This window comes from Haemaphysalis longicornis, unplaced genomic scaffold (genome assembly GCF_048455015.1).
Source record: "Haemaphysalis longicornis isolate Haplotype H1 unplaced genomic scaffold, Haemaphysalis longicornis Haplotype H1 scaffold_3, whole genome shotgun sequence".
Lineage (NCBI taxonomy): Eukaryota > Metazoa > Arthropoda > Arachnida > Ixodida > Ixodidae > Haemaphysalis > Haemaphysalis longicornis.
In genome coordinates this window covers 77,610,437-77,635,048 of record NW_027526335.1, presented here as the reverse complement: position 1 = coordinate 77,635,048, position 24,612 = coordinate 77,610,437, and the positions used below count along the sequence as shown (strand labels likewise).

Genomic DNA, 24,612 nt, shown 5'->3' with positions numbered 1-24,612 from the left:
TAATGTGCGCATATTAGGCATTATAAATCATGCCGCCACAAGAAATGCAGCATATTAATTTCAAGTTATTGAGGTAGTGCGGTACCTCAGTTCTTCATAGGACTGACTTCAAATCTGAAAGTATTGCGCAGAGGAAAGCATATGGGCTTGTTTAATGCGTATTTTTCAATGACATGCACAAAGGGCATGCATGAAGAACGAATGAATAACAATGATTCTGCACTTGCACTAGATTTTACAAATTCCAAGATTTTACAAATAAGTGCTAATTCATTTGGACTATTGTATTTTGTGAACTCTATCTTTCAAACAAAATTAACTATTCCACTCAGTAAGTTTTGCTGGAAAAACAAATAGGTGGGAAAAAGAAGTATAACATGTTCTACAATGCAGTTACATGCAAATAAGAAGCGGAACTAAGCAAATCTGCAAGCAGTTAATTGCTAAAAAAAACAGGATATGTAATTTGTGCAATACGCAATAAACTCAAAACGCAAGGCATGCCAAAAAGTGTGAAAAGGGTGTCATTACGACCATAACGGGCAAGATGTGTGTAATGCCTTTGCCTGTACGAACATAGCACAATTCCAAATAACTGACCTTTGGCCAAGAAATAATTTTTTTTACGTGCACGGACAGTCTCCTTTTCCTCCTACAAAATTCCGTAACTTAAAAATGTGTCGGCACGCTGTTGTCTTCATAAAATATGGCATCAAGTGCATTGAAGAGCACCAAAGAAAAACAATTAAAATTGGTTGTTAAATGCGGAATTCATGAGTTTTCCGGTGATTTGCTCCTTCGAGCAAAAACACCACTCGAAAGGTATTTTTTTCTTCACATATGGTGTGCACTGATGCATGTTTGTCCTTTGCGCACATTCAAGCTGAGAGTGTAGGAATTCAACACTTAGTTCTCCACCGTGCATGGAGAAAATAGTGCACGTTCGAGTTGCTTAGATGGGTTTAGGACCTTTCTCGGATATTTCGAGGCAGCAGGAATTTTTTAGGAAGGCCAAGCACTGCATGCCGTAATTCCTCTGTTCCTATAGAAGCGCAGCTGCCCATTGTAACCCTTCCACCCTTTCCTCCGACAGGACTCGCAAAGAAGCCAGCTTCCCCCGTTGTAGAGGAAGAGTGCATTGTGGACCGGCTGCTTGCCGAAATACGTCAAGGAAGCTTCAAACTACGGAAGACTCCCGCCTGAGGAAGAGCCAGCGGGTTTTGCACTGTATACGTCAAGACTGGAACAGCTCTTGTTTTTAATTTAGTTCTAAGGTATTAGAATATTTCAAATTTTTTTTTGTGACCATTGCATGGCACATGCATACCGTGCATGCTGTGCAAGAAGAGACGTGTAATGATACGCATGTAAATAAAAGCATTGTGAGCGTATGTGTTGGGGGTTTGTTTGTAATGTTTTGTACTCGCTCTCGGGGTGCTTTTCGCCACAGCTATTCTCACTGTGGCATCGATGCAACCTTTGTCTTCCCGTTTCTCTGGGGAAAGGCTAAGAAACGAGTGTTACAAATGCTCAGTCTTTGAAGCAATAAATGCTTTTAAGTGGTATCCAACTCTGTCGTTTTTGTCCTGCTGTGACTGTTAGTCAACAAACCTCTCTTGGTCTTCCTTTTCAAATTGTTTTTTCTCTAAAATTTATGCAGATTTGTTGAACAGTTCAATTCATTCTCGCAGGTCCTTTAGACTTTTTTTAATGGAATAATTTCCTCGCTTATGGCGACATGTTGGCAATTTATTTGCACCTGAGCCAGCCTTTGAAGCCTAGCTGGACAGATACAGTGCAAACACTAGTGGTTGTAGTTTGCAGGAAAGGAAAAGGAAAGGAAGTGCACTGGGGATATTTTTGAGCTCTGCAGGTATCTCTCCTGCATACAACCCAGTGCGGGGGAAGGGAAGTAGAGGTAGAGGGGGAATGAAAGTATAAAGTAGAGAGACAGAGAGAGAGAGAGAGAGAAAGACATAGAGGATAAAAAATAAGAGAAGGCTGTCAGTCTGGGGCACATCAGTGTGAGCACTAGTCATCCTGCTGTAGAGTAATTGTAGAACACTTGTCATCCTTCTGTGGAGTAATTTTAAGTAATTGGAGCAATTGTAAGCAGCCCTAATAACAATTGTAATCTCCCCTTTACCACCACTACCATGTAAGCGTCGTTGTTGTGGCGAAGGAAAACAGTCTTTCTTTGAAATGTAGTAGAAACATTCTTGGGCAGTGGGGGGGATCCATGACTGGCCACAAAGAGGTCGCGGACGGATGGGAAATTCCCCTTGCGGCACTGCCAACAGGTAGGAGTGAAGGCACACTCTCTAATATGAAAAAAATAAAGCATGCACTCTTTATCAATCTGTTGTTCATTTTGTGCAGTACAATAAAATGTGTAGCTTTCTTGCAAATTATTATCGAAGTGGCTACCAAACTACAGCCCAAGGTCCGCGTTGAAAGGATTGCCAAACACGCTCGCACATTCGTTCATACTTTTCTCTCTGTTGCTGCGCGCAAGGAGAAAAGACACTGAAGAGGTGCGGAAGAGAGGTTCAATCATTGTGAAACTCCACGTATGGCATGGTTGTGATGAAAAAATTGCAAAATCCTACAAGCATCTTCATACTGCCATTTAAAATATATTTTAGCTTTTTAGCTCAGTGAAATGTGCTGGAATGTTTTTGTAAATGTTCAGATACCATGTTGTTTTACAGAATTGTCTCGAAGCATTTGGGGGCAGCTGTAGAAACGGTGTTTCATTCTACAACCACAACCGTTAATTAGTTGCAGAAATTAATGTGACGAATATTAAATGTTTTAAAGTCCACAACCTTGGCTATGTTGGATATCTTGGATAAATCAGCATTAACAATGTCCACTATTTCACAGTTCTAAGAGCATTTCATGTGGAATTTTTCATGGACTACATGAGAGCTGAAAGATTTTCCAGATACAGAAACCATGCTGGGAGAAGACACCATCAAAGCAATGCTTTCCACAGACAAATATTCGAGCCCAAATTTCCTGCACCGTTGCAGAAAAGGTGGAGGTACAGGTAGTGAAATCAATCTGAATTTTTAAACCCGATCAAACAGACAAGAATGACAAATTATAGTTTCTAAATATGTCTCAAAAAAGCAGGTACAGCTGCAATGGGAAAGTAACAGGAAAGTAGGAGCCTCTACCTCCCTTGCCCTCCACCCCCATTTTTGCAGACAGCCATCGATGCTTGCATGACTACCCAAGTCCCCCACCACCTTTCCTGCCGACCTAAAATTGACATGACGGGTGCCAATTGTGGTTTTACAGTGAAAAGCTACCGTTCAGGGTTGTGATGTGACTTTCGCTGGGAGAAAGCGGTGGCTGAAAAAAAGAGGTATTGGAACATTCCTTGCAGTAGCAGGACCAGAGCGGCTTCTTGGGGAGGGTGATGGGGGAAGGGTTGGTTATGGCAAGGCCAGGGGAGGGGATGGGAATTTAGCTGTGTCTATTCAGCAAGCATTTGGATCAGGCCTTGCAATTGTCACCCCATGCACCTAGGCTGTGCTACAGGCTGAAAACGATCGTCGCAAACAGTTGCCACGGGCTTGTCAACAGCTCCATAATTATCGTCCTTAACGTTCGTTTTCCCTCGCAACGAACCGCATCTTGTTCTCCAGCCGAAAACAGCCCAGTCTTTAATATTTTTCCTGTGCTTCAAGCTAATAGATGTGAGAAGAAACTTCAGATAATTTGCAATTTACGATGATTTGCAGCCTCTTTTGCAGCTAAGAAGTATTCGAGATTTTAGAACATTACAGCAAGTTCCTAATGCTGCGTATAGCAGAAAGTATGAATAAACGCTTGCTTTACCTGGTGGCAGTTGCCCAACTGTTCTATTTTCTGCACAGCCCTGCAGCTACACACACACACACACAAAAAAAAAACCAAACAAGCATTAAAATAGGTGAGTAATCTCAAAGGGTAAGTAAATTAAAAAAAAAAAAAAAACAGGAAGAAAGAAGACACCTTGGTGCAGATACAAATACATACATCAATGAATGTTATATGATTAAAAAAAACTGTTTTAAAGTCTACAATTGCGAAGGTTCAAACACAGAGGTGCTTCAATCAAGCCTTGGCATTAACTAGTGTTGTGCCAATTTGAAAGCTTTAACATTTTCTTAGCAGTATTTAGTGCCTCATGCCCATACTGAAGTGGACATGAGCTGTTTATGGCAACACGCCTGTAGACTGGAAAGAGGACTTCTGCCAATGGCAGCATAAGTAAGAAGTCGATCACTCAATGGCTTAGTTGAGGTCCCAACAGCTTCTGGCATTTCCAGTTTGTGCCTCTAAGCAGTACCTCATGAGATCTTAAATATATCAGAGTGCCTCTGCATTCCGAACATGTGACGGTACTCGCATTCCTCTGGAGAAGTTTTCACCAGGGTTTTCTTGCATTGGTTAGCTCTGTGCCCTATGGCAAAAGAAATACCCCTCCGTTTGACCTTCTGTAGGGCTCTCCTACCCGTGCTCTTGGGTGCGGTACTAGCCGGCTATTGCTTGTGATAACTGCTTGTGACAATTGTTTGTGGCAATTAGTGTGACTTTCATGACAAAGCCCACACCAGAGAAAAGCAGCAGTACATCTGAGCTAAACTGCTCATGTTTTCTTTTCTGGAATGCAAGCGGACCCACGTGTAAAATAACCGTACAAAACTATTAGGAAACACGTGAACCACGAAATAAATCAAGCAACAAACAAACCCCGAGCCTTGGTACTGTCATACTTTTATTGCCTCACTCCAACAGATCTTCAGCTGAATTAAAAGTTTTCAAACAAAATTCCTTCCGCCACAAGATCACACCGATTCCTTCCAGCTGAGTGCAGCCGATGGCTTTGTACCAAGAAATGGTTGCACCTGTCGTGTTAGCAGATCAACACAAATCAGCTGCAAATGCCCCACAGAGTAGTACCGCGCTGAAGCAATGGAAAAGTGGCACAGCTGTCTGAATGTGTATGAAGCAGTGTCGTATTTGTGTCAGCGCAGTACATGTGCTTGACTTATGAGAAGATCAGTAACAATAAGAAATTTGTGAGCTAGGTAATAATGCCGGGTACAGTTGCAGTGTAGTGCCTACAGGCAGGGATAGAGGGAGACAAAAGTTACCGCAACATCTTGGAATGATACAACAGGGAAATAAATAATTGCCCCCAAAACACCGCTCTCTGGATGGAAATATAAAGATCAGCTTCTGAGCACACACAGGTGCCCAACTGAGATTTAAGCTCCGTCAGCTTTAAAGCTTTACTACTAGCCTTGCGCGACACTGGGGCCCTAAAACGTTGCTAATCCATGGCGCGTGAAATTGTAACGAATTCGCAGCTGCCTATGCAATATGCTGACGCTACAATGATGCCCTCCTACAAAGCAAAGAGCTTGAAGAATACTGCGTATGCAACGATTTCTAGCAACTTCTAGTACGGTTAGCCTCAGTAATGCTAATCTAAGGAAGTGTTCAGCCAACGTACTATGTGCGCGCTACGTAATGCCAAAAGTAGTATAGCACATGGCCCGTTGATAAATGTGGTACAGTTAAATTAACAAGGAATTCCGCATGCGCGCAGCAACACTCGCGACTAAAATCTCTCTCCGTATCCTTCTAACATGGTTTTCTAGAAAGATCTATGCCACTTTCCACAAAATGACTAGAAATATTGGGAGGGGAGGGGGGCCTCTCTTGCGAGCAGTTTCGCTTGCGGCCTGGTAGCTGCATCACATCATGAATGAGGTTTCAATTCTGGAGCAAACTCCAGCAAGAATGCTTCCAACAAATCCTGGAAAGAGAGAGGCAGAGAAAGAAAAGAGAATTAAGAAACGTACAGCTCAAAATTCCAATAAAATGCGAAGCTGCCACGAATTACAGAGCGGCAGCAATGCTAGAAAACGACTGCACACAACACCTACGCTGTAACGCTAGCAACTCGGACATACTCACATAAAAAAGCTGCTTGTTCAGGCGGACATTTTGGAAGACGTCGAATGCTTTGGCTGCACCCTTGCGGGCAGTCTGCTGCCCAACTACATTGAGGATGTCTGTAATGTGAAAGAGCAATCGATGAGGGATTCTCCTCAACAGCGTAGAAAGAAGTTGGCAGAGACAAAACACCATAACGACAACAAAATTTAGCAGGCTTGTGCAAATAATGATTTTTCACTTTGAAGCGGACACAAATCGAATAGTTACCTTATTCGAATAACTTCGAAGCAAATCAAATATTTTTTAATCGAAGTGAATAACAAGGGCGCCAAGTACAGGAAAACAAATTTATCGAATTAACTACGCTATCTTGTTACAATAATCTTCGCTAGCTCTTTTATCGACCATACGTTTCCTATAAAAGTGGCACAATCAGAAATATACATCACGCTTTTCATTTTCACATTTATTGATACGAAAGTAGAAACGAAAGTCGGGAAACCACTTAAGCACACGTGCAGCCTGTCTTCCTAGCGCATGTTGCTATGCACAAACACCAACTGACGGATGTTAAGCTGCAGTAAAGTGAAATAGTAATCATCATCATCGTCATCATCAGCCTATCTTCGCCCACTACCGGGCAAAGGCCTCTCCCATTAATCTCCAATCATCCCGGGCCTGTGCAAACTGCGACCAATTTATCCCTGCAAGCTTCTTTATCTCACCTGCCCATCTACCTTTCTGCCGCCCCCTGCCACGCTTGCCTTCTCTAGGGATCCACTCTGTTACCCTTAATGACCAACGGTTATCTTGCCTTCGCATTACATGCCCTGCCCACATCCACTTCTTCTTCATTTCTACTAATATGTCCTTAACATGCGTTTGTCCCCTGACCCACTCCGCTCTCTTCTTGTCCCTTAATGTTACACCTATCATCTTCCGTTCCATTGCTTGCTGAGTTGTCCTCAATTTAAGTTGAGCCCTCTTAGTGAGCCTCCAAGTTTTTGCCCCGTACGTGAGCACCGGTACCATGCAGCTGTCATACACTTTCTTCTTCAGGGACAATGGTAGGCTGCCGTTCATTATCTGAGAATGCCTGCCGAATGCACTCCACCCATTCTTATCCTTCTAATTATCCCTGCCTCATGGTTCAGATCCGGGGTCTCAACTTGGCCCAAGTAGATATATTCGCTTACCACTTCCACTGCCTCGCCACCTATCTCAAACTGCTGCGCTGTCCCGAGGTTATTGATCATTACTTTAGTTTTCTGCATATTAATTTTCAGGCCCACGGTTCTAATCTGTTTGTCCAGTGCGGTAAGCATGCTTTGCAATTCGTCCCCCGAGTTACTTAGCAAAGCAACGTCATCAGAAAATCTGAGGTTACTGAGGTATTCTTTATTAACCCTTACTCCCCCCTGTTCCCAATCCAATGTTCTGAATACTTCGTGTAAACATGCTGTGAATAACATCAGAGAAATCGTGTCTCCTTGCCCGACGCCCTCCCTTATAGGTATTTTGCTGCTCTGATTATGTAGGATGACGGTAGCTGTTGACCCATTGTAAATATCCTCTAGTATTTTTACATAATGCTCGTCTACGCCCTGGTTCCGTAATTCCTGAATGACTGATGAGGTTTCAACAGAGCCAAATACTTTCTCATAATCTATGAAGGCTATATATAGGGGTTCAGTATACTCCGCAAACTTCTCTATCATCTGATTGATCGTGTGAATATGGTCCATTGTTGAATTGCTTTTACAAAACCCTGGTTGTTCTTTAGCTTGACTGAAATCTAAGGTGGCAGAAATTTTGTAAGCGATTACCTTGGTAAGTACCTTGTAGATAACTGACAGTAAGCTGATCAGCCTCTAACTTTTCAAGTCATTCGTGTGACCTTTCTTATGGATTAAGATGATGTTCGCATTCTTTCTTCCAAGATTTCAGTACACTCGCGGTCATTAAGCATTGCGTGTACAGGTTTGCCAGTTTTACTAGTACAATTTTCCCGCCATCCTTCAGGAGGTCTGCTGTTATCTGATCTTCACCAGGTGCTTTGCCCCCTTGCATTTCTTTTAAAGCCTTCCTTACTTCTTCTGTCGCTACTGGTGGGATGCCTATCTCCTCTGAACTGAGGATGTCTGTAACGGTATTATCCTGGATGCCCTGGCTACTATACAGATCTCCACAGAACTTCTCGACTAATATGACTATTTTATCCCTGTTCGTGATGAAATTGCCTTGCTTGTCTTTAAGTGCATACATCTGATTTTTCCCCGTGCCTAGATGCCTCTTCACTGCTTTCAGGCTACCTCCGTGATTGACAGCATGCTCGATCGACTCCATATTACACTTCCATATGTCAGCTGTTTTACGCTTATTGATTAACTTAGAAAGCTCCGCTAGTTTTATTCTATCAGCTGGTGTGGAGATTGTCGTGCTTTGCCGTTTCCTAATTAGATCTTTTGTCTCCTGGGAAAGTTTACCAGTATCCTGTCTACCCATCGTGCCCTGACTTCTACTGCACACTCCGTGATAATGTGTGTAAGATTGTCGCTGGCTTCCTGTGTCGTAAACTCTGCTTCTTCGGTAAGAGCTGAATATCGGTTCTGCAGCTTGATCCTGAATTCTTCAAGTTTATGTCTTACTGTTAGCTCATAGATCAGCTTCTTTTGTACTAGCCTGTTACGGTCCCTCCTCAAATCTAGCCTAATTTGAGATCTTACCATACGATGGTCACTGCACCTTACCCTTCCGAACACTTCCACATCCAGCACGATGCCAGGGTTATCGCATAATATGAAGTCTACTTCATTTTTATGCTAGGGGGTTCCCATTTGAACCCATTTCCATTTCAACCTTCCTGCTTGTTCCCTCCAGTTTCAACCCGGCGCAAAACGACCTTTTCGTTTCGCCCTTTCCCATTCCGCCTTTTCCCATTTAAACCCATTCCCATTTCAACCTCCTCGTTTGTTCCCTCCCACTTCAACCCGGTACAAAACACCCTCGCCGTTTCGTATTTTCCCATTTTGTCCCTTGCCTGAGTAACATACCGAGTTTGACTCGGGTCACTCAGATCGAGGCGTGCGATTTTTTAAATTAAAGTTGTGTCCGACTGTACTTTAACCCAATGTTTTGAGTTACGTCCGACGTAACCAAAAGTAAAAAAATACACTCACGTCCGACATAACCTGAAAATTAAATTGAAGTTGCGTCGAACGTATTCCACCGTAAAAAAAAAAAAAAAAGTTTATTGCAGTAGTTCGTTTTACAATACGTGGTGTCAATTAACAAAACAACAGGTATTTTGCTAATCGACCAGATTTACGGGAAATCCCCAAGGTGGAATAAGTTTTTGTGAAGGAAAGTTTGACATCCACCTAAATGCAGCCATACGGCTATAAAGGAAAGCTATACAGCTTTCTCAGAAACTTCGCAGTTGAAGAAAAATTCGTCCTGGTCCAAGATTCGAACCCGGGACCACTGCTTAACCGGAACAGTTGCTCTACCAACTGAGCTAACCAGGAGGCTAGTCGTTAGTAGCGCGAAAGCGAATTGATCAACAACTCGAAGTGAAGGACAGGTGTTAATCGACCAGATTTAGGGGAAATCCCCAAGGTGGAGTAAGTTTCTGTGAAGGAAAGTTTGACGACTAGCCTCCTGGTTAGCTCAGTTGGTAGAGCGACTGCTCCGGTTAAGCAGTGGTCCCGGGTTCGAATCCTGGAACAGGACGAATTTTTCTTCAACTGCAAAGTTTCTGAGAAAGCTGTATAGCTTTCCTTTGTAGCCGTATGGCTGCATTTAGGTGGATGTCAAACTTTCCTTCACAGGTATTTTGCTGCGTTACGTCCGACTCGGTGAATTACAGTTGAAACTGCACCCTTCCATCTGCTTCCGCATTGGTCGAGCAGTCTGGAGTGTGTTGCTCGCATGCGTACTCCGGCAGCGATGTGGGTTCGAGCCCCGACGGCTGCATCGGAGTTTCAAAGTATTGAAGTGTTTTATATACGAATGAACATGCGTTTCTTTCCATATGTAACACCGAAAAGGGAAGAAAAATATGGGAATTAACAAAATAGAACCTCTTCCCGCAAGCGCTGTGCCAGTTTGTGGGGTTCATATCGTGGCGGGAATGAAGTTGTCTTTTACCAAATACAATCAATAATTTATTAGGGGGTGTAAAGGGCTACTGTTTTATTTCTACGTGGCAAAAGATCTTGCGAAATTTAATTACCAAATCTAACTAACTAAAATTAAGCATATTTTATGAAAGCGGTAACTACCACATTTGTTCGATTTTAGGCGGTCACGATTATAAGGCAATGGGGCAGTTTGGAAAATAAAAAAACTGATTATATATATATATATATATATATACTGAGCTTGGAATATAAGGCGAGGTAAGACTTTGAGACTAAGGATTTTGAAAAAAAAAAAATGTCGCCCTATATTCAAATAAATACGGTAGTATGGGCCGAGCCAGTGAATTTACGATACATTTTATTTTGGGACAGACCGTCAATATACGTGCAAATGCCTGTAAAAGGATGACCATTGAAGATGAAATTTCAAGATGAAAATCAAAGATGAAATTTTCTCTTCAAGGAAACGATTCACACATATTTTTCATCAAGGCAATAACAACACTCCAAGCTTTATGCATTTCTGTGTACTTTTTACGGATAATCCAAAGGAGGTCACGCAGTACGTGGAAAAGTTAGTGTATTGCATAACAGTTATGTAGTCATCCGTCTAATACTTCAAACATTTTTTGCCGAAACAGCTGCTGGCTTGAGATATTTTCTTTGAAATGCCAGAACAGGTGTGTGGCGACACCATCGTCGTCATAATCATGAGTGCCACAATCATCATCAGTGGTGCCTGGCCAGCGCTAGGAGTGCCACGCGACAAGAGATCAAACACGACTGTGCAGCTGGGCGGTAGATTGTCTTTGCCGCTCCCACTTCTGGCCCAGCCAGAAAAAGGTATTCATGGTGTGTAGATTATTCCGTTCTGTGAACTCGACTAGTAGGTCCCCCCTGTTATTTCTACAGCCCAGACCATAGTTCCCAACTGCCTGTCTCCAGCCTGCTTCTTGCCTAGTTTAGCATTGAAGTCGCCCATAGCTACGGCATACTGTGTTTTTACTTTAGCCATTGCCAATTCCCCATCTTCATAGAAGCGTTCAACTAGCTGGTCGTCGTGGCTGGATGTAGTGGCGTAGCCCTGTACTACCTTTAATTTGTACCTCTTATTAAGCCTAATTACAAGACTGGCTACCATTTCGTTAATGCTATAGTATCCATCTATGTTGCCAGCTATGCTTTTATTGACCAGAAATCCCACTCCCAGTTCTCTTCTGTACACTAGACCACAGTAACATAGTCATGGTAACAGTCTCTCCTAAATATACAGTAAAACCCCGTTACAAGAGACACTCAGGGGACCCTAGAAACGTGTCTCTTGTAACCAAGGTCTCTTGTATGCGATGTTGCTAACATGACGAACATATAGGAAAGCCAACCAAACCGTTTTTATTGAAGTGTCTCTTATAACCAAGTGTCTCTTGTAACAGTGTCTCTTATGATGAGGTATTACTGTATCAGGAAACCCTACAGGCATGGCTAGGGCAGTTAGGGTACCGTACGTTCTTCGGGCATTCCTCCGGTGCTCCGGTACTGTATGTACCCCTGGTGGGTGCTTGTGCTACTTCACCGGCCTGCAGTGGGTGACACTGGCTCGTCATTTGCGTTTGTTCTTTTTGGCTACGCATCGTGCGCAGTACTATACCCGCTTCAAACAGAGCCATTTTGAGAAGAGCTGGGAAATTTTTAGCGGTTTGAATTCAACGAATCAGGAATCCGTGTGTGCCGGAACCCGCGAGTGATACTTGAGGGCAGGCACAGGTGCCACCCTCCTGCGGCTTTTGCCACAGCTGTCACGATAAAATAAACTGAAGGTGGCGGAGGTTATTTCACAAATGAAAATGACCTTTTTTCTGCCGTAGGATATCACGTCAAATTCGTGGTTTCATTTCTTTCATGTGTTAACACTGACTTCGAAATACTTTGAAAATATTCGAAGTATTCGAATAGTCTTAAGGTCGAATCGAATATGATATTATTTGCTTTGATATTCGAAAGTTTCAAATATTCGCACAACCCTAAAATTTAGGTGTTGCCTAACATATGGTTTTTTAAAGTTTACAAGGCATGATAGCATACCGAAAAAAAGAAAAGAAAAAAGAGTAATGGGGAGAACAGTACTTTTAAAAAATGAAGCACATGGCTGCAGCACCTTGTTTGCTATTTCTTTCTTTATTTTTTTTTTTTTTTTTCATTTTCAAACGTACATGCCTTTTACAGCCTTTAGTGAAATTCAAACACTAATTCAAACCCAAACACTACCTTGTTTGATAACTGCTTACACGATTTTAGGAATGGAGAGATGACCCTAATTGTAGACAACAATACTGCTATTGCAGAAAATAAAATACGGAACAAGGTGATGACTCAACAGTTCGTCTGAAGACGATGTGTGTCTAAAAGATACGAGTTGTGACGAAAGCTCCGACCAAGACATCACTGCATGCTAGGCAGAGTGACTGCTATGCCCCAACATAATGCACATACCCAAGCAAAAGATGGAATGCTAAATAAAATGATCACTAAAACAAAACAACTAAGAAAATAAACCCCCCTTCCCCCTCATACTTTACAGCACTACTACGTACTCGCATTCACTTTAGTAAAACGACTTTCAATTTTTAAAGTCTAGGTTGCAGCCTCGCCAGGAATAATATAAAATACTCCTGCTCTACATAGAGAGCCTGCCATGTCCACCGAGCAGATATCTAAACTCAAGTTTCTGAGAAGGATGTTACGGGTGCCATTTTGTTTGCTTGCAAGCACCAACTACACAAGATGCCTTCTGTTAACAGATAACTACTGCCATTTGCCGGAAATGTACCTAACCAAGAAAAAAAAAAAAACCGGTAATAAGTGCTGTTTATGAATCATATAGCTAAAAATATTTTTTTTTTACTGCTAGGCAAATTACACTAGCTTTGGCAGTCTGACCTTGATGGATGCAGCTAGTGCAGCTGCTTTTGCACTTCAGTTTTGAATTTTGCTTTGTGTCATTACCAACTTTCTGTGCCAGCCCCAGGTTTGACATGATCACACAAAAAAAGCTGCGAAGCAGAGCTCTTCCCTGAACAACGAGAGCTTTAGACACCTTCTCAGTTCCCAAAAATTCAGGTCTGTGGAACCCCACTTGAAAGTACCGTACTTACCCGATTCTAACGCGCCCCTGATTCTAACGCGCACCCGATTTTTATGGCAAAAAAAAAAACAAAAAAACTTGCACCTCCAATTGTAACGCGCACGGAACTTTATGACCCAGACAAACGAATGTGGGAGAAATGGGCGATTTATTTCCCGAAGTAATCTCGCTCATCTCACTCCTCGTCGCTTTCCGCTGACCACAGCATCTCGTCCTCGGTGCCGCCAAGAGCGTTCGCGATGCCACACTTCTGAACAAACATTCAACCATGGTTGATGGGATCATGGCCCACGCCTCGCACGCCCATCCCGCGAGCTTCTCCAGAGCCGCGCGCTTCAGCCGACCGCTTGTTTTGAACGCGTGAGAGCCGCTGCTGCCATTGCTGTTATTAAGTGCGCAAGTGGAACGATTTGACGATTTGTGTGAACGTCAATAGGCACTTGTGCTTCCTGCGTTCTAGGCACTTGTGCTTCCTGCGTTCGAAAAATTGTTCCTAAACATGGAGGAAGTCTTCCTCCATGTTGCTAAAGGCTTTGGTGCCATCTTGAGATGGCGATGGTTTGTACGAAATTTTCGCTGTTTCGGCAGTTTTGGTTTCGTATCCGATTCTAACGTGCATGCGATTTTTCGGCCTATTTTTCCGGAAAAAAGGTGCGTGTTAGAATCGAGTAATTACGTTAAGCAAGTTTACAAAGAATGAAAGAAAAAAAAAGAAAAAGCCGAGACGAGAGAGAAGGGGAGCACTGACGTGGCAGGTTGTCGAGCAGCAGCGTCTTGGCCTGCTTGCGGGCAGCGGCTTGCTCCTGCTCCGAGCGGCGTGGCCACTCGGGCGCCAGCTGACCCCCGGGCCACAGCGACTCCCGGAAGGTGTCCAGCAGGTACACCAGTGTTGACTCCGAGAACACCCACGACACCCACTCGCGGAGTTGCCTGGAATGCGATGACATCGCTCATTGTCACAGAGGTGTTGTCTCCCCTTCAGAGTTGTCGCTTTGGCACTTGTTCACCTTCCCAGCTGCAAAAGCCCTTCTGATAGGATGACTGACTCTTGCCACTTCTGAGATTCTAAAACAACAGATTTAAAATCTGTCGCTAGACATGATAATCAGCATTTAGGTTTGTGTGGATAGCCAGTACAACCAGTCATAGAGTCACACCCTGAGGACAAAAGGTCACAAACGGAAAACACCATAAAGGCTCAGATCAGAGCGAGCAAGCTAAAATGAAAGTGTGCTTGGTATATGAGTAAGCTTGTTACTGTGCTCGGCCGCAGCTGTCGCGAGTAGTCTTCGTGGGCAAATGGCCGAACTTCGGAACGGCTTTGCCCGGGCCAAATATAACAAGGGTAGAGCTATGCATGCACGATGTACGGATTATTTATCAATGGCGGCTCGCAGCGAGCCTAAGAGCACATGTTCGGATCGGTCAGATAACCCCCTGCAGCGAGTACCCTAACCTTCCACGGGCGATAAGGTTCGAACCGAGCGCAGGCACGCCTTACCGATAGCAACATCTGTGCGCAGAGAACGAATTAGAAGCTTCGGCAGTCGGGTCGCTTAACAACCTGCACTGAATCTTGTCCCTTGCCCGCTTCCTGCCAGAAATATTGCTTGCAGAAGCTCGGGCATTCACCGTGGTAGGTTTTTCACTTCGCTGATTGCTCACCAACGCTTTTTTAAAACGAAACTGAAAGCATGATGGCTGACAAGCGTGAGGGAAGCAGCCTGTCTCGCAGCGCATAGAATCTGTTGTCTGCGTTTTTTAAATTACATCAGCTGTCGAAAAGCTTTGATTTACATTTATTTCCCATGCTCGATCACTTCAGAACTGTTTATCCTAGGAAAAACATTTATAGATGCTCCTCCAACGAGCTCTCGCTGTGCACAAATATTGTGACGTCGCAGACCATAGCAGCCGAAAGCGTGCGGGGCATTGGCACCCGTTTTCACGTTTCTGGCATTTTCTGCCATATTAAAAAACTGCCCGTTGCGAGAATGGTGAATTTGAATTCCTGGCACCTTAATCTATCGATACATGCCAACTTGTTTCCACCTTTTAGTGCCCTTTTAAAGGTATTTATTTAATATTTTTGTTACATCTACGCTAAAACAATGTCACAAGCTTTCAGATCCCCTGCAGTTAAGATCTGTGTTTCTGAACTTCAAAGTTCCAACCAAAATGACACCCAAAAAAGAGAACGCTTGCCATTTCACGCTTGCCAATTTCACTATGGCAGCACTGTGCTTGGCTGTGGAACATGCACCATTGCTCTAAGACACTTGCCTATTGATCGGCTTGCCGTAGTATGTTTGCACGAACGCAATGAGCGCTCGGCGCAGCAGGTTGAAGACACCCTGGAGCTCGAAGAGCTCATCAGCGAGGGCATACAGTGGCACAGCCACGTCGTCCTTCTTGTCATCTCGCCTTGAAAGAAGAAGCATGCCACCTGAGCTGAGTTTGCAACGCCTTTGTACAATGCCTTTCATGACCTGTGGGACACGCAAGCTCTACAACATTCCCTACTCATTCAGGCACGTGCTAGCTGCATCCCATCCTACCCGTGTCCCTTCCCAATAGTAAACACCAAATCGAGATCATGTACAGGTCTTTGCGATTTCTACAAAGCCAACTGTGGCAAAGGCTGATAGTGTTCAGCATCGATATTGTGCAGCCCCCAAATTTTCTGAGTGTTGGATATAGGGTGCCCATTTTCATTCAAAGGAAAAATTAAAACACCCCGAGGCTACAAGTTTCGGCTTGAGTTTGGGCCCAACTATATAGGAGGAAGAGATTAGGTAGGTCACTGCATGCCTTTGATGCCCATGAGAAATGTGGCCCAGACAACGCATAACATCACACTGCCACGTCATCATGCACTTTGTACAGTGTAGACCGCTTATAACGTATGTAGCGGGAGCTGCCAAAATCCACACTATAAGCGGTACCACACTATATAAACAAAACATGCGCGAATCCAACCTTATATCACAACCTACCTTCTTATCATTCTTTCTCTATAATCATTTAAATGAAGCACTCTTAAAAATAACAGTGCAGTCTCTATTTCGTTTTTTTTTCCCACATCAGGCAATACTGAAGGGTTTACAAGCTGCTGCGCAATATTAATTAAAACCGCGAGCACGGCTCTAACTTTTTTGTGTTTGTGTTTTGAGGGAGCACAGCTGGGTTTCTCAGCGTCTATGAATGGATGCAGCGGGACAACGTGATAAGAACGCAAGCGAGATTTCCTTTCTTTTTTTTCTAACACCCCAGCTCGCACGCGCCATAAAGGCGGTTGTTTATCAGCGCAACGTACAGGTAGGGGAAACCTTCGGCATCCCAACTCGCCATCTCCAGATGTTCAGGGGAGAGGGGAAAAAAAAAAATTGGTTGCTTATCTGCGCAACATTATAATAGAAACAACTTACTGGGGAGGGGGAAGAGAGGAGGAGCTCGCTATCTTCTGAGGTGCGTCAAGGACATGGAGCAAGAATATCTTATTCTTGCTCCTGTGGTCACGGAAGGGCAGTTGTGGTTATCACATGCGTGCAAACACAGAACACGCGTACTAAAGGGTTCCTATTTTTTTTCTTTTCTATGTCGAAGTAAGAGGAGAGCAGGGAGCGCGCGCTGCGTGGGACGGCTGATTCCGCCTGTTTTATTTTTCTCGGGGCCCCAAAACGATGCCCCAGCCGTGCCGGTCGATCAGCGGACCCGCCAAAAAAAACGCACTTTAAATGGTATTGCGCTTTGGGCAACCGTATTATAAGCGGTCAGCATATGCATTGACTTCCATGGGAGGTCTACCGGTGGCCAGGAAAACCCGTGTTATATCCGGTCTAGCACTATAAGTGGTTACGGTATAAATGGTCTACAATGTATAAAAGTTAAAGTAGAAGAAAAGAGCCGTATACTTTGACTGACTCCAGGAAAAAGAATTGACTCAGTCTCAATTAATGTGTGTTTCAGTGCCAAGGGCCAAATGGACTGGTAACCCGGGGAAGGACATAGCACATATTTTACGCTTGGATTGTAAAATCAATGTTGTGCGACTTCAAAGCACAATCACATCAATATGCAACTTGCACAAAACAAGTTTTGTGAAAGCAACATCGCTTTTTAAACAACACGTTCCAATGTTTTACCTAAGCAGGGCAAGAAGTTTGCCATGTCGTTGATGCACCACAGAAGAGAACAAGGGAATGAATGAAAGGAAAGTCACATGCGAGACACAGGCAAGATATGACTCGCATTCTAGTCGATATTTTGTAGCACATCCTGCGCAAACCTTTGCACGCAGTTGGCAGAACTCGCAAAATTATGGATTTCACAGCACTAGATACGTATGCAATGCAAAGTTTATGCGGTTAACTAAGTGTGAGTTTGGTAAAATAGAGGAGTAGCTTCACAGTTAGTGCACTATGTTTGCTATGTAGGTAGCAAGCTCGCTGCACGGCTTTCGACAACACCCTTGACAGTCAAATTTTAAATTATCATTCGCGAGCATTACTTCTTTCGTATGCTACAAATTACTGGCAAGAACAATTGCGGTATAAATTTCAGCCTAGGACACAAAAGCATCCCAGCATAATGGGTCACCACTTACAGGTCCTTATCGTAGAGATAAAGATCGTCCTCTTCCTCATTGCTGTCTTGGAGGATAGGTCCAGACAAGCTGCAAAATTGAAAATGTTTTTTTAAGCTGAAGGAAAGTGTACACGTGATCTATTACTCTGCCTTTTCAGGATAGCAGTAGCCCCACAATACAAACCGTACTTGTACAACACAGAACAGAGCCCGTGTGATGCAACAGGCCCACAGTTCAAGCGATAACACTAAACTGCTATCAATATAAACCGGCCACAAATGATGGTGGTTGTAGGTGAATTGCTAAACTGGCTCACAAGATGAATGGGAATGTACAAGTGAAGACATATTTGAAGATGTATAACTGAAAATGTAATTTGGCAGACATTGCTATGAAGAAATGCAACTTCGTCAATACGCTGTGAATACAGGAAGCATATCTGACTGGCTGCAGTCCCTCCAGTCATTGAAAAGAGACTAGGCATGCTGCTGTGGTAAGACCAGCGCCTTACTGCAAGATAATAAGTGATAACTATCACACCTCACTCGCGGCACTATACGGACAGGAAACTTCTTTTCAGTGTACATAATACCACACTGTACATAGTACCTTTTCATTAAAAATGTGTAATGATGTTCTGTTAATCTTGTTTATATTTCCCTTTCCCAGTGTGTTGGCTATATGCCCCAAGTTCCTCTTTTTTTATATGCCCCCCCCCCCCCCCCTTCCTTACCCCATGCTCCACCTGCAGCCTGTAAGGTTTTTATAGATAAATATATAAATAAAAAAAAAACTAGATTCTGCTTCAGCAATCATACACCAGAGTTATCATACACTCATTTCCCACAAGGCTTACATATGTTTTTGCAGAACTTTGCGCCGTCCAAAAAAGCCAACTCCAAAAAAAGTGGACCCCGTTAGCACACACAAGAAACCCGGCAACCGGCTTCGCAAACTCGGCATCTGTAGCTCGGCATCTGCCTGTGCTTCCAACTTCAGGTGCGAACGCACGTGAACTGGAAAGGAGGACAGCACGCCAGAGATCACGCCACAAATGTTCCCAAAGGTCGAGCTGGTCGATGCCAACCGCTCCTCATGAGGTGCACGCTCATGTGCGCTCGGTATTTTTTCTTTTCTCTCTTTCTTTTTGTGTGAGCTCCTCCAAGGTGCAAGCTCACGTGCAAGCCTGGATGAGGCCACTGTGCACGAGCCTTTATACCATGTGTAGCGCAGTATGGTCTGATGGGCGCCGGTGAGGCTCGGCAGAGCCATAACTAGGCTATGCGCGGCTGCACCATACCGTATTTTCGCACACATACCCCGCCCCTGCACACAACCCGCACCCCCACTTTCAGCCCGGCGGAAAAGAAAAAAAAAATCCTCGCGTATTGCCCGCACATTTGATACAGGAAAGGCTGCACCAAAGCTACTGCTCAAGCAACACATCACATACTATGTAGACAGAAAAAGCGTATAGTATTTAGCAAGTAGAATACCCTGACTGCAAGGCGAAAGTCACAATTCACTCAGTGTATTTCAAAATTCTCAGTGCTGTAGAGAATTTTTTTTTGTGGTGATGTTGCGCAGATTCGTGGGTTTATAACTCTCTCGTCAAACTAATAAAGTTTAGTTGTAAGAGTGCGCTCGTCCTTGTTCTTTTCTTCCTTGTCCTTGCATGCTTTGCGCAATCGCTGCCATGGAAGGCTTAGTCAGTGTTAATGCGTAGGGGCTTCACGGCACAATGCGCATTGCCGGGAAGCTGCACTAAAGGAAAAACCTCGCGTAGTATCCGCACCCCTACTTTGCTACTGAAATTTTCGTATTTTTGATGCGGGTTATATGCGCGAAAATACGGTAAATTGCTAGGCAATGCGAGGTGACGTCATCGCTCCGCGAGGTTTTTTTGGTGCCACAGATAGATAACGGTTGGCTTAAACAGGTCTGCCGTTAAAGGGACCCTGCAACACTTGCCATCGACTACTAGTAATGTATTTTGGGATAAAGTCTATTGTCCCAGGAATCTCCTCCCGCAAGAATTATGAAAATCCGTTCACAATTAACGAAACTATGCGTGATGAGAAATCGCGCATAATCGTTCCCTCTCAACTCGACCGCGGGCAACGCGACGAAAGCTGCGCGCTCTCTCCCGGAGAGGGGGGCGGCTCGCGGCGTTCTCTTCGGCGGCCTTCGATATATCACATGCCGGGTAGTTTTCTCCTTTTCTCCGCAACGCGGAGGGGCCTATTTCCGGTCTGGTGCCACAAAAAAGCAGGCATGGGTGCCTGCTCGCAAGTGCGTGCTCGGGCTGATAGGGCGTTTTTGAAGCAATAAACGTTTGTAGTCGAGTGGTCCCGTTGAAAGGGAAGTATTGAGCTCATCACTCAAACTCCGCGCGCACTCAAAACACAAAAGAAACGGCAAAACTGGGCCTACAGGCTCAGTCATAGAAGAGGTTCGTACACAGCGATGACGACGACGGAAATGGGGGAATCTACCCGCGAAGTTGACCAGTGACAGCCGATCGGGCAGCCATGGCCTATGTGACGTCCCTCAGACCATGCATAATGAGGACAACTGAAGAGAGAGCGGTTTGTTTTTCCGCGTCTTTCACATCGATTTGCGCGCTCACCGCTTCACGTGCACGTGTAATATTTGGCTCAGGTATTCCTGGCAGTGTAATCTAAACGTTGCGCAGGTTTACGTGCACTGCTCAAAGAGTGTTGCAGGGTCCCTTTAAAATGCATGCCAGGCAGTGATGCTTAAAGGTTTGCGTGTCATGTGGCAGAGCCATACCAACTTTTGCTTCCCGATCATTTGAAAACTTCGAATATTCACAAACTTTGAACGGTAAAACTGTGCTGTGGATCGAATAAAAAAGCAAACACTGGGGCTCTTCGATTTACAGTCTCGGACTCATAGCGGATAGTCCGCGGGTAGTCCGAGGATTCCCCGAAGCCATAGGGATACATGGGAAAATCGAACGCCGGACTGCTTCTCGGGGAGTCCGCGGTGAGTCCGAGACTGTAAATCGAAGAGCCCCACTATTTGCGAAACGTTCAAAATTTCGAACACTCGCACACATCCAATTTTTACCAATGGGGCAAACAAAAATGTGATTAATGCAACTTCAGGGCTCTGGCACCGCCGGGTTACAATCTGCGGCCAGCACTACTCCAGTGAAAATAATTTTAAGTCGTGCCCTCACTTTCGGAAGAACTTGAGCACGGTGAAGGACAGGTTCTTCTTTAGGGCGGGCAGGTCCTCTTTGAGAGGGTCCGGGCTTTGACTGAGAAAGCTGTACAGGGCCTCACTCCTGTTGAGCCGCTCCTCTTTCATCACAAACTGGAAAACATCACGAGAGACGGCGACTGAACGCCCAGCAGCACAAGCTGGGCAATGCGTACAGCTTTGTGCCAGATAAGTGAGAAGAAACCACGGAGTGTTTTACAGAATGAGCCCTCCAACATCTGACACAACCTGATGAGTAACTTCAAAAGTCGAGGGTTGTTTAGTCTAGCGACAGCATGAAAGACGGTGAATGAGGCGAGAAATACAATAATTACAACGACAGAAGTCGCTTACCAGGATGCGTTTGACACAAATCAAAACGCAGCGCTTACGTCTAGAAAATTCTGCAAGGTGGGTTGAGTCTTGTCCAAGTACTCTTGGTTGTAACTGCGGAAGCGGGGCTTGCTGGCAGACGGCAAGGTGATTTGCTTGAGCTCTGGACACATCTGGCAAGACAGGTCCATGTTAGTCGCCAAGCCCTGAATTAGTTTAAACCAAAATGACCCTGGTAAAATTGAAAAACTGAGCAAGCATCAGCAACACTCACCGACAGAAGTCTCTGCCGGAGGCAGTGGAAATCGGCAATTGTCTTTGTAATGACCCACCCGGACTGGTTAGTATCTGGCGAACTCACCAAGATGGTGAAATAAGGCATGGGCTTTGGATTGCAATCTTTGACAATCTAGGAAAAGAAAAACAGCATGTTTGGCCTGTGCGGCTAAAACATATACATGCAACTCATTGTGTGGATTGTTTGTCGATAACTGGGGAAAGACAGTACTAATTCTCACCATCACACTGCGATGTATCGAAATTCAATGCAACGTGGAAGGGCCCCCCAAAATTTGTATCTGAACATCGAAGTTGGAACAAGCATAATGCAACAAGTTGGCTGACAGACAAAATTTCTTACTACTACTACTTAACCACAGCAGAAGCATAAAGTTCTTGAGGTATGACGTGCAACAACAGGCAGAATGAAAGGCGTTCCTGGTGCTGCGTTGTGAAGCGAGCAGCGGTGATGAAAATCTCTGATCTGACCGCGTATGCAAATTCCGAAAGTAAAAGATAATGCACTCTCCTGCAGTGACAATGCTGCAGTCAATGGACACATCTCCTAGTCATGCAAGCCAAAAAAAAAAAAAATTAAAATTATGGTGTTTGCAGTGACACTGCACAACACGCGAGTGTTTTCTAGAAATCTAAACCTACTCCATGACTTTTGAAGCTTACGTTTAAGACGTTTTTCTGGAGATCACATAATCATGTTGTAGGCATTATTACAATGCGTGAATAATAAAATTTACGGAAATAAGGTGGCTTCTGTTTCTTTCTTCACTGGTCCGTAATGTTTGGAGTGGTTCGTCTGACACGCGGCTGTGGTGCCACAGATTGCTGCTGTTCCCTCTACACCGCCCTTGCTTAATGAGCAGACCTTCTTCCCACCTCAGAGCTGTGTATGGCAGCCGTCCAGCTTCCCAGGGCCTGAATCCAGCTGCTGGCACGCTGAAGCTGCTCGGTCAGCAGGTCACACTGGGCCTGCATTTCCTGCATCTCCTTCTCAAGCACCTGCACCATCTGCACAAACAATTGCACTGCTTCTAACCACCAGACGAGATCACAGAACGAAATTTCGGGTGCCTTCCACACCTCCCACGTGGACTCCAAAGTAAACTGCCATGATGATGACAAGAGCCATGCCCTGCCCCATCCCAATTTTCAAAAAAAAAAAAAGTGAACCATAGTCATTTTTAAGTTTAGGGACACTGATGAGAGTCATAAACATTTTCCAATTAGTACTTTACCAAGCTAAAGTCTGGAGCGTACTGTTCATGTTCCGAGCTTTCTCAACTGACTTACATGCACTTTTATTTTTTCAATAGCAAAGTCCGCATAAAGAGCGATCTCTCTCGTGTCATATTTCTCACCAATTTGGTGACATCATCTGCGACGGCACGCTGGCGAACCCCCAGGGCGGTATGTAACAAATCCTGAGCCCCTCAAACCAATATAAGAATGAAAGGTCATTGCCAACTATGAAGTAGGCGAAAACTAAATAGCTGAGGGATCGGACCGAATCAAACATCAAAAATCAGTGTGACATCTTTGCGGTAGTTCGTGCGGTGGTTACGATGGCACGAATGGTGTTTTGCTTTGTTTAGAGCTTCACAACTAAAGTGATGCTTCACACTTCCAACAAATAATAAATTGAAGAGTCCCAAGAGCTGAACTAAATGTACCACTAAATATACCCAACCCAAACCAAACCAACCCAAACCCAAACCCAAACCCAACCCAACCCAAACCCAAACCCCACAACCCAACCCCAACCAACCAACCAACCAACCGACCCGACCCCAACCAACCAACCAACCGACCCGACCCGACCCGACCCGACCCGACCCGACCCGACCCGACCCGACCGACCGACCGACCGACCGACCGACCGACCGACCGACCGACCGACCGACCACCAACCAACCAAAACAAGTCTACAAAAAATTTTGTTTCTTTTTTGCAACTTCGGGTGCATAGGGTGCATCTTTTGCCAAGAACTAAATTCTAATTACCGCTGCATAATTGCAGCCAACAGAGTGTTGACAAGCGTGCCTGGTGCTTGTAATTGGTAATCCCATTTTCGCTACCACCCTCTAATAATTTACACAGACATCATGGCGCACTGTATGCTATACTATATATGAATCAGAATGCACTAATAGAGAAAAGACGAAGTTATCGACAAACGAAATACCTTGGGGTCGGAATTTGGCGTGGCCCGGAGTGCCTGCAGTGCACTCCGCTTGTCATTCATGCGCGACTCCAGTCGAGTGAGCTGGTTCTCCCTCTGAGCATAACACTGCTCCACCGTCAGTTCCGATGACTCCATAACTGCTGGCACGCACTCCTCGGGCTGGCTTCCACTGGAAGGGCTCTTCTCGTCTGCAGATCACCAAAAAAATTAGAGCTGTTCCACTCAACGTGAATTCTGGCGGAAGTGCAGAGAAAGTGATTCGCCATAATGGGCTGTGGTGCCGTTATCCACTCACTGCTGCCACCCAACGCATCTCAAATTTCCCGCCTTCACAGTGCTCGCACGCCCCCTTCCTGGAACTGCGCCAGTGGGAGTTGTGTTCTTTTTTGCTTGCTTTTCCTCCCACACGTGCCGGCACTGCACTGCCACTTTTTTTTCGCTTACTATCGCAAAAACCAACCGAACGAGCGTTCCTAACTAAATGAACGTGGGTGCTGTTGGTTAATTGCATATATTTTGCCTCAAATGTACCTGCAGTTTCTTTTTGCGCTAAACAATGGGGAGATGTATAACAAGCGCCAGCGTTTCACGAGTTTCGAACAGTTACGACTATATGTGAACTGCTTGGTTTTCGAAGCTTCTGCCGGACGCTGTACGCTGGAATGCTAGGCTGTACTCGGGTCCGTTATCTCGTGGCACTGCCTGATTCCGGCAGTCGTTTGGCATTGACCGTTACAGC

General features: G+C 44.7%; 2 protein-coding genes across 6 annotated transcripts in view; one reads left to right on the top strand and one right to left on the bottom strand.

The window, feature by feature from the left end:
• LOC144174682 (inverted formin-2-like) overlaps positions 1-1,565 on the top strand; it is a 95,193-nt gene extending 93,628 nt beyond the window's left edge. For all 4 annotated transcript variants that reach the window (XM_077703484.1, XM_077703485.1, XM_077703486.1 and 1 more), the window contains one exon: positions 1,094-1,565. In XM_077703484.1, the coding sequence (XP_077559610.1) occupies positions 1,094-1,126 (33 nt within the window). In that variant the 3' untranslated portion in view covers positions 1,127-1,565. The remainder of the gene's footprint in view (positions 1-1,093) is intronic.
• Positions 1,566-4,753: 3,188 nt separating this feature from the next.
• Positions 4,754-24,612, bottom strand: part of LOC144174683 (sorting nexin-25-like) — a 35,310-nt gene continuing 15,451 nt past the window's right edge. The window contains exons 14-23 of one of the 2 annotated variants that reach the window (XM_077703487.1): positions 23,874-24,061; positions 22,568-22,699; positions 21,669-21,803; positions 21,454-21,567; positions 21,039-21,175; positions 17,852-17,920; positions 15,529-15,669; positions 13,994-14,175; positions 5,980-6,077; positions 4,754-5,818 (exon numbers count right to left, since the gene is read on the bottom strand). In XM_077703487.1, the coding sequence (XP_077559613.1) occupies positions 5,762-5,818; positions 5,980-6,077; positions 13,994-14,175; positions 15,529-15,669; positions 17,852-17,920; positions 21,039-21,175; positions 21,454-21,567; positions 21,669-21,803; positions 22,568-22,699; positions 23,874-24,061 (1,253 nt within the window). In that variant the 3' untranslated portion in view covers positions 4,754-5,761. The remainder of the gene's footprint in view (positions 5,819-5,979; positions 6,078-13,993; positions 14,176-15,528; positions 15,670-17,851; positions 17,921-21,038; positions 21,176-21,453; positions 21,568-21,668; positions 21,804-22,567; positions 22,700-23,873; positions 24,062-24,612) is intronic. The other variant, XM_077703491.1, reaches the window with a different exon arrangement.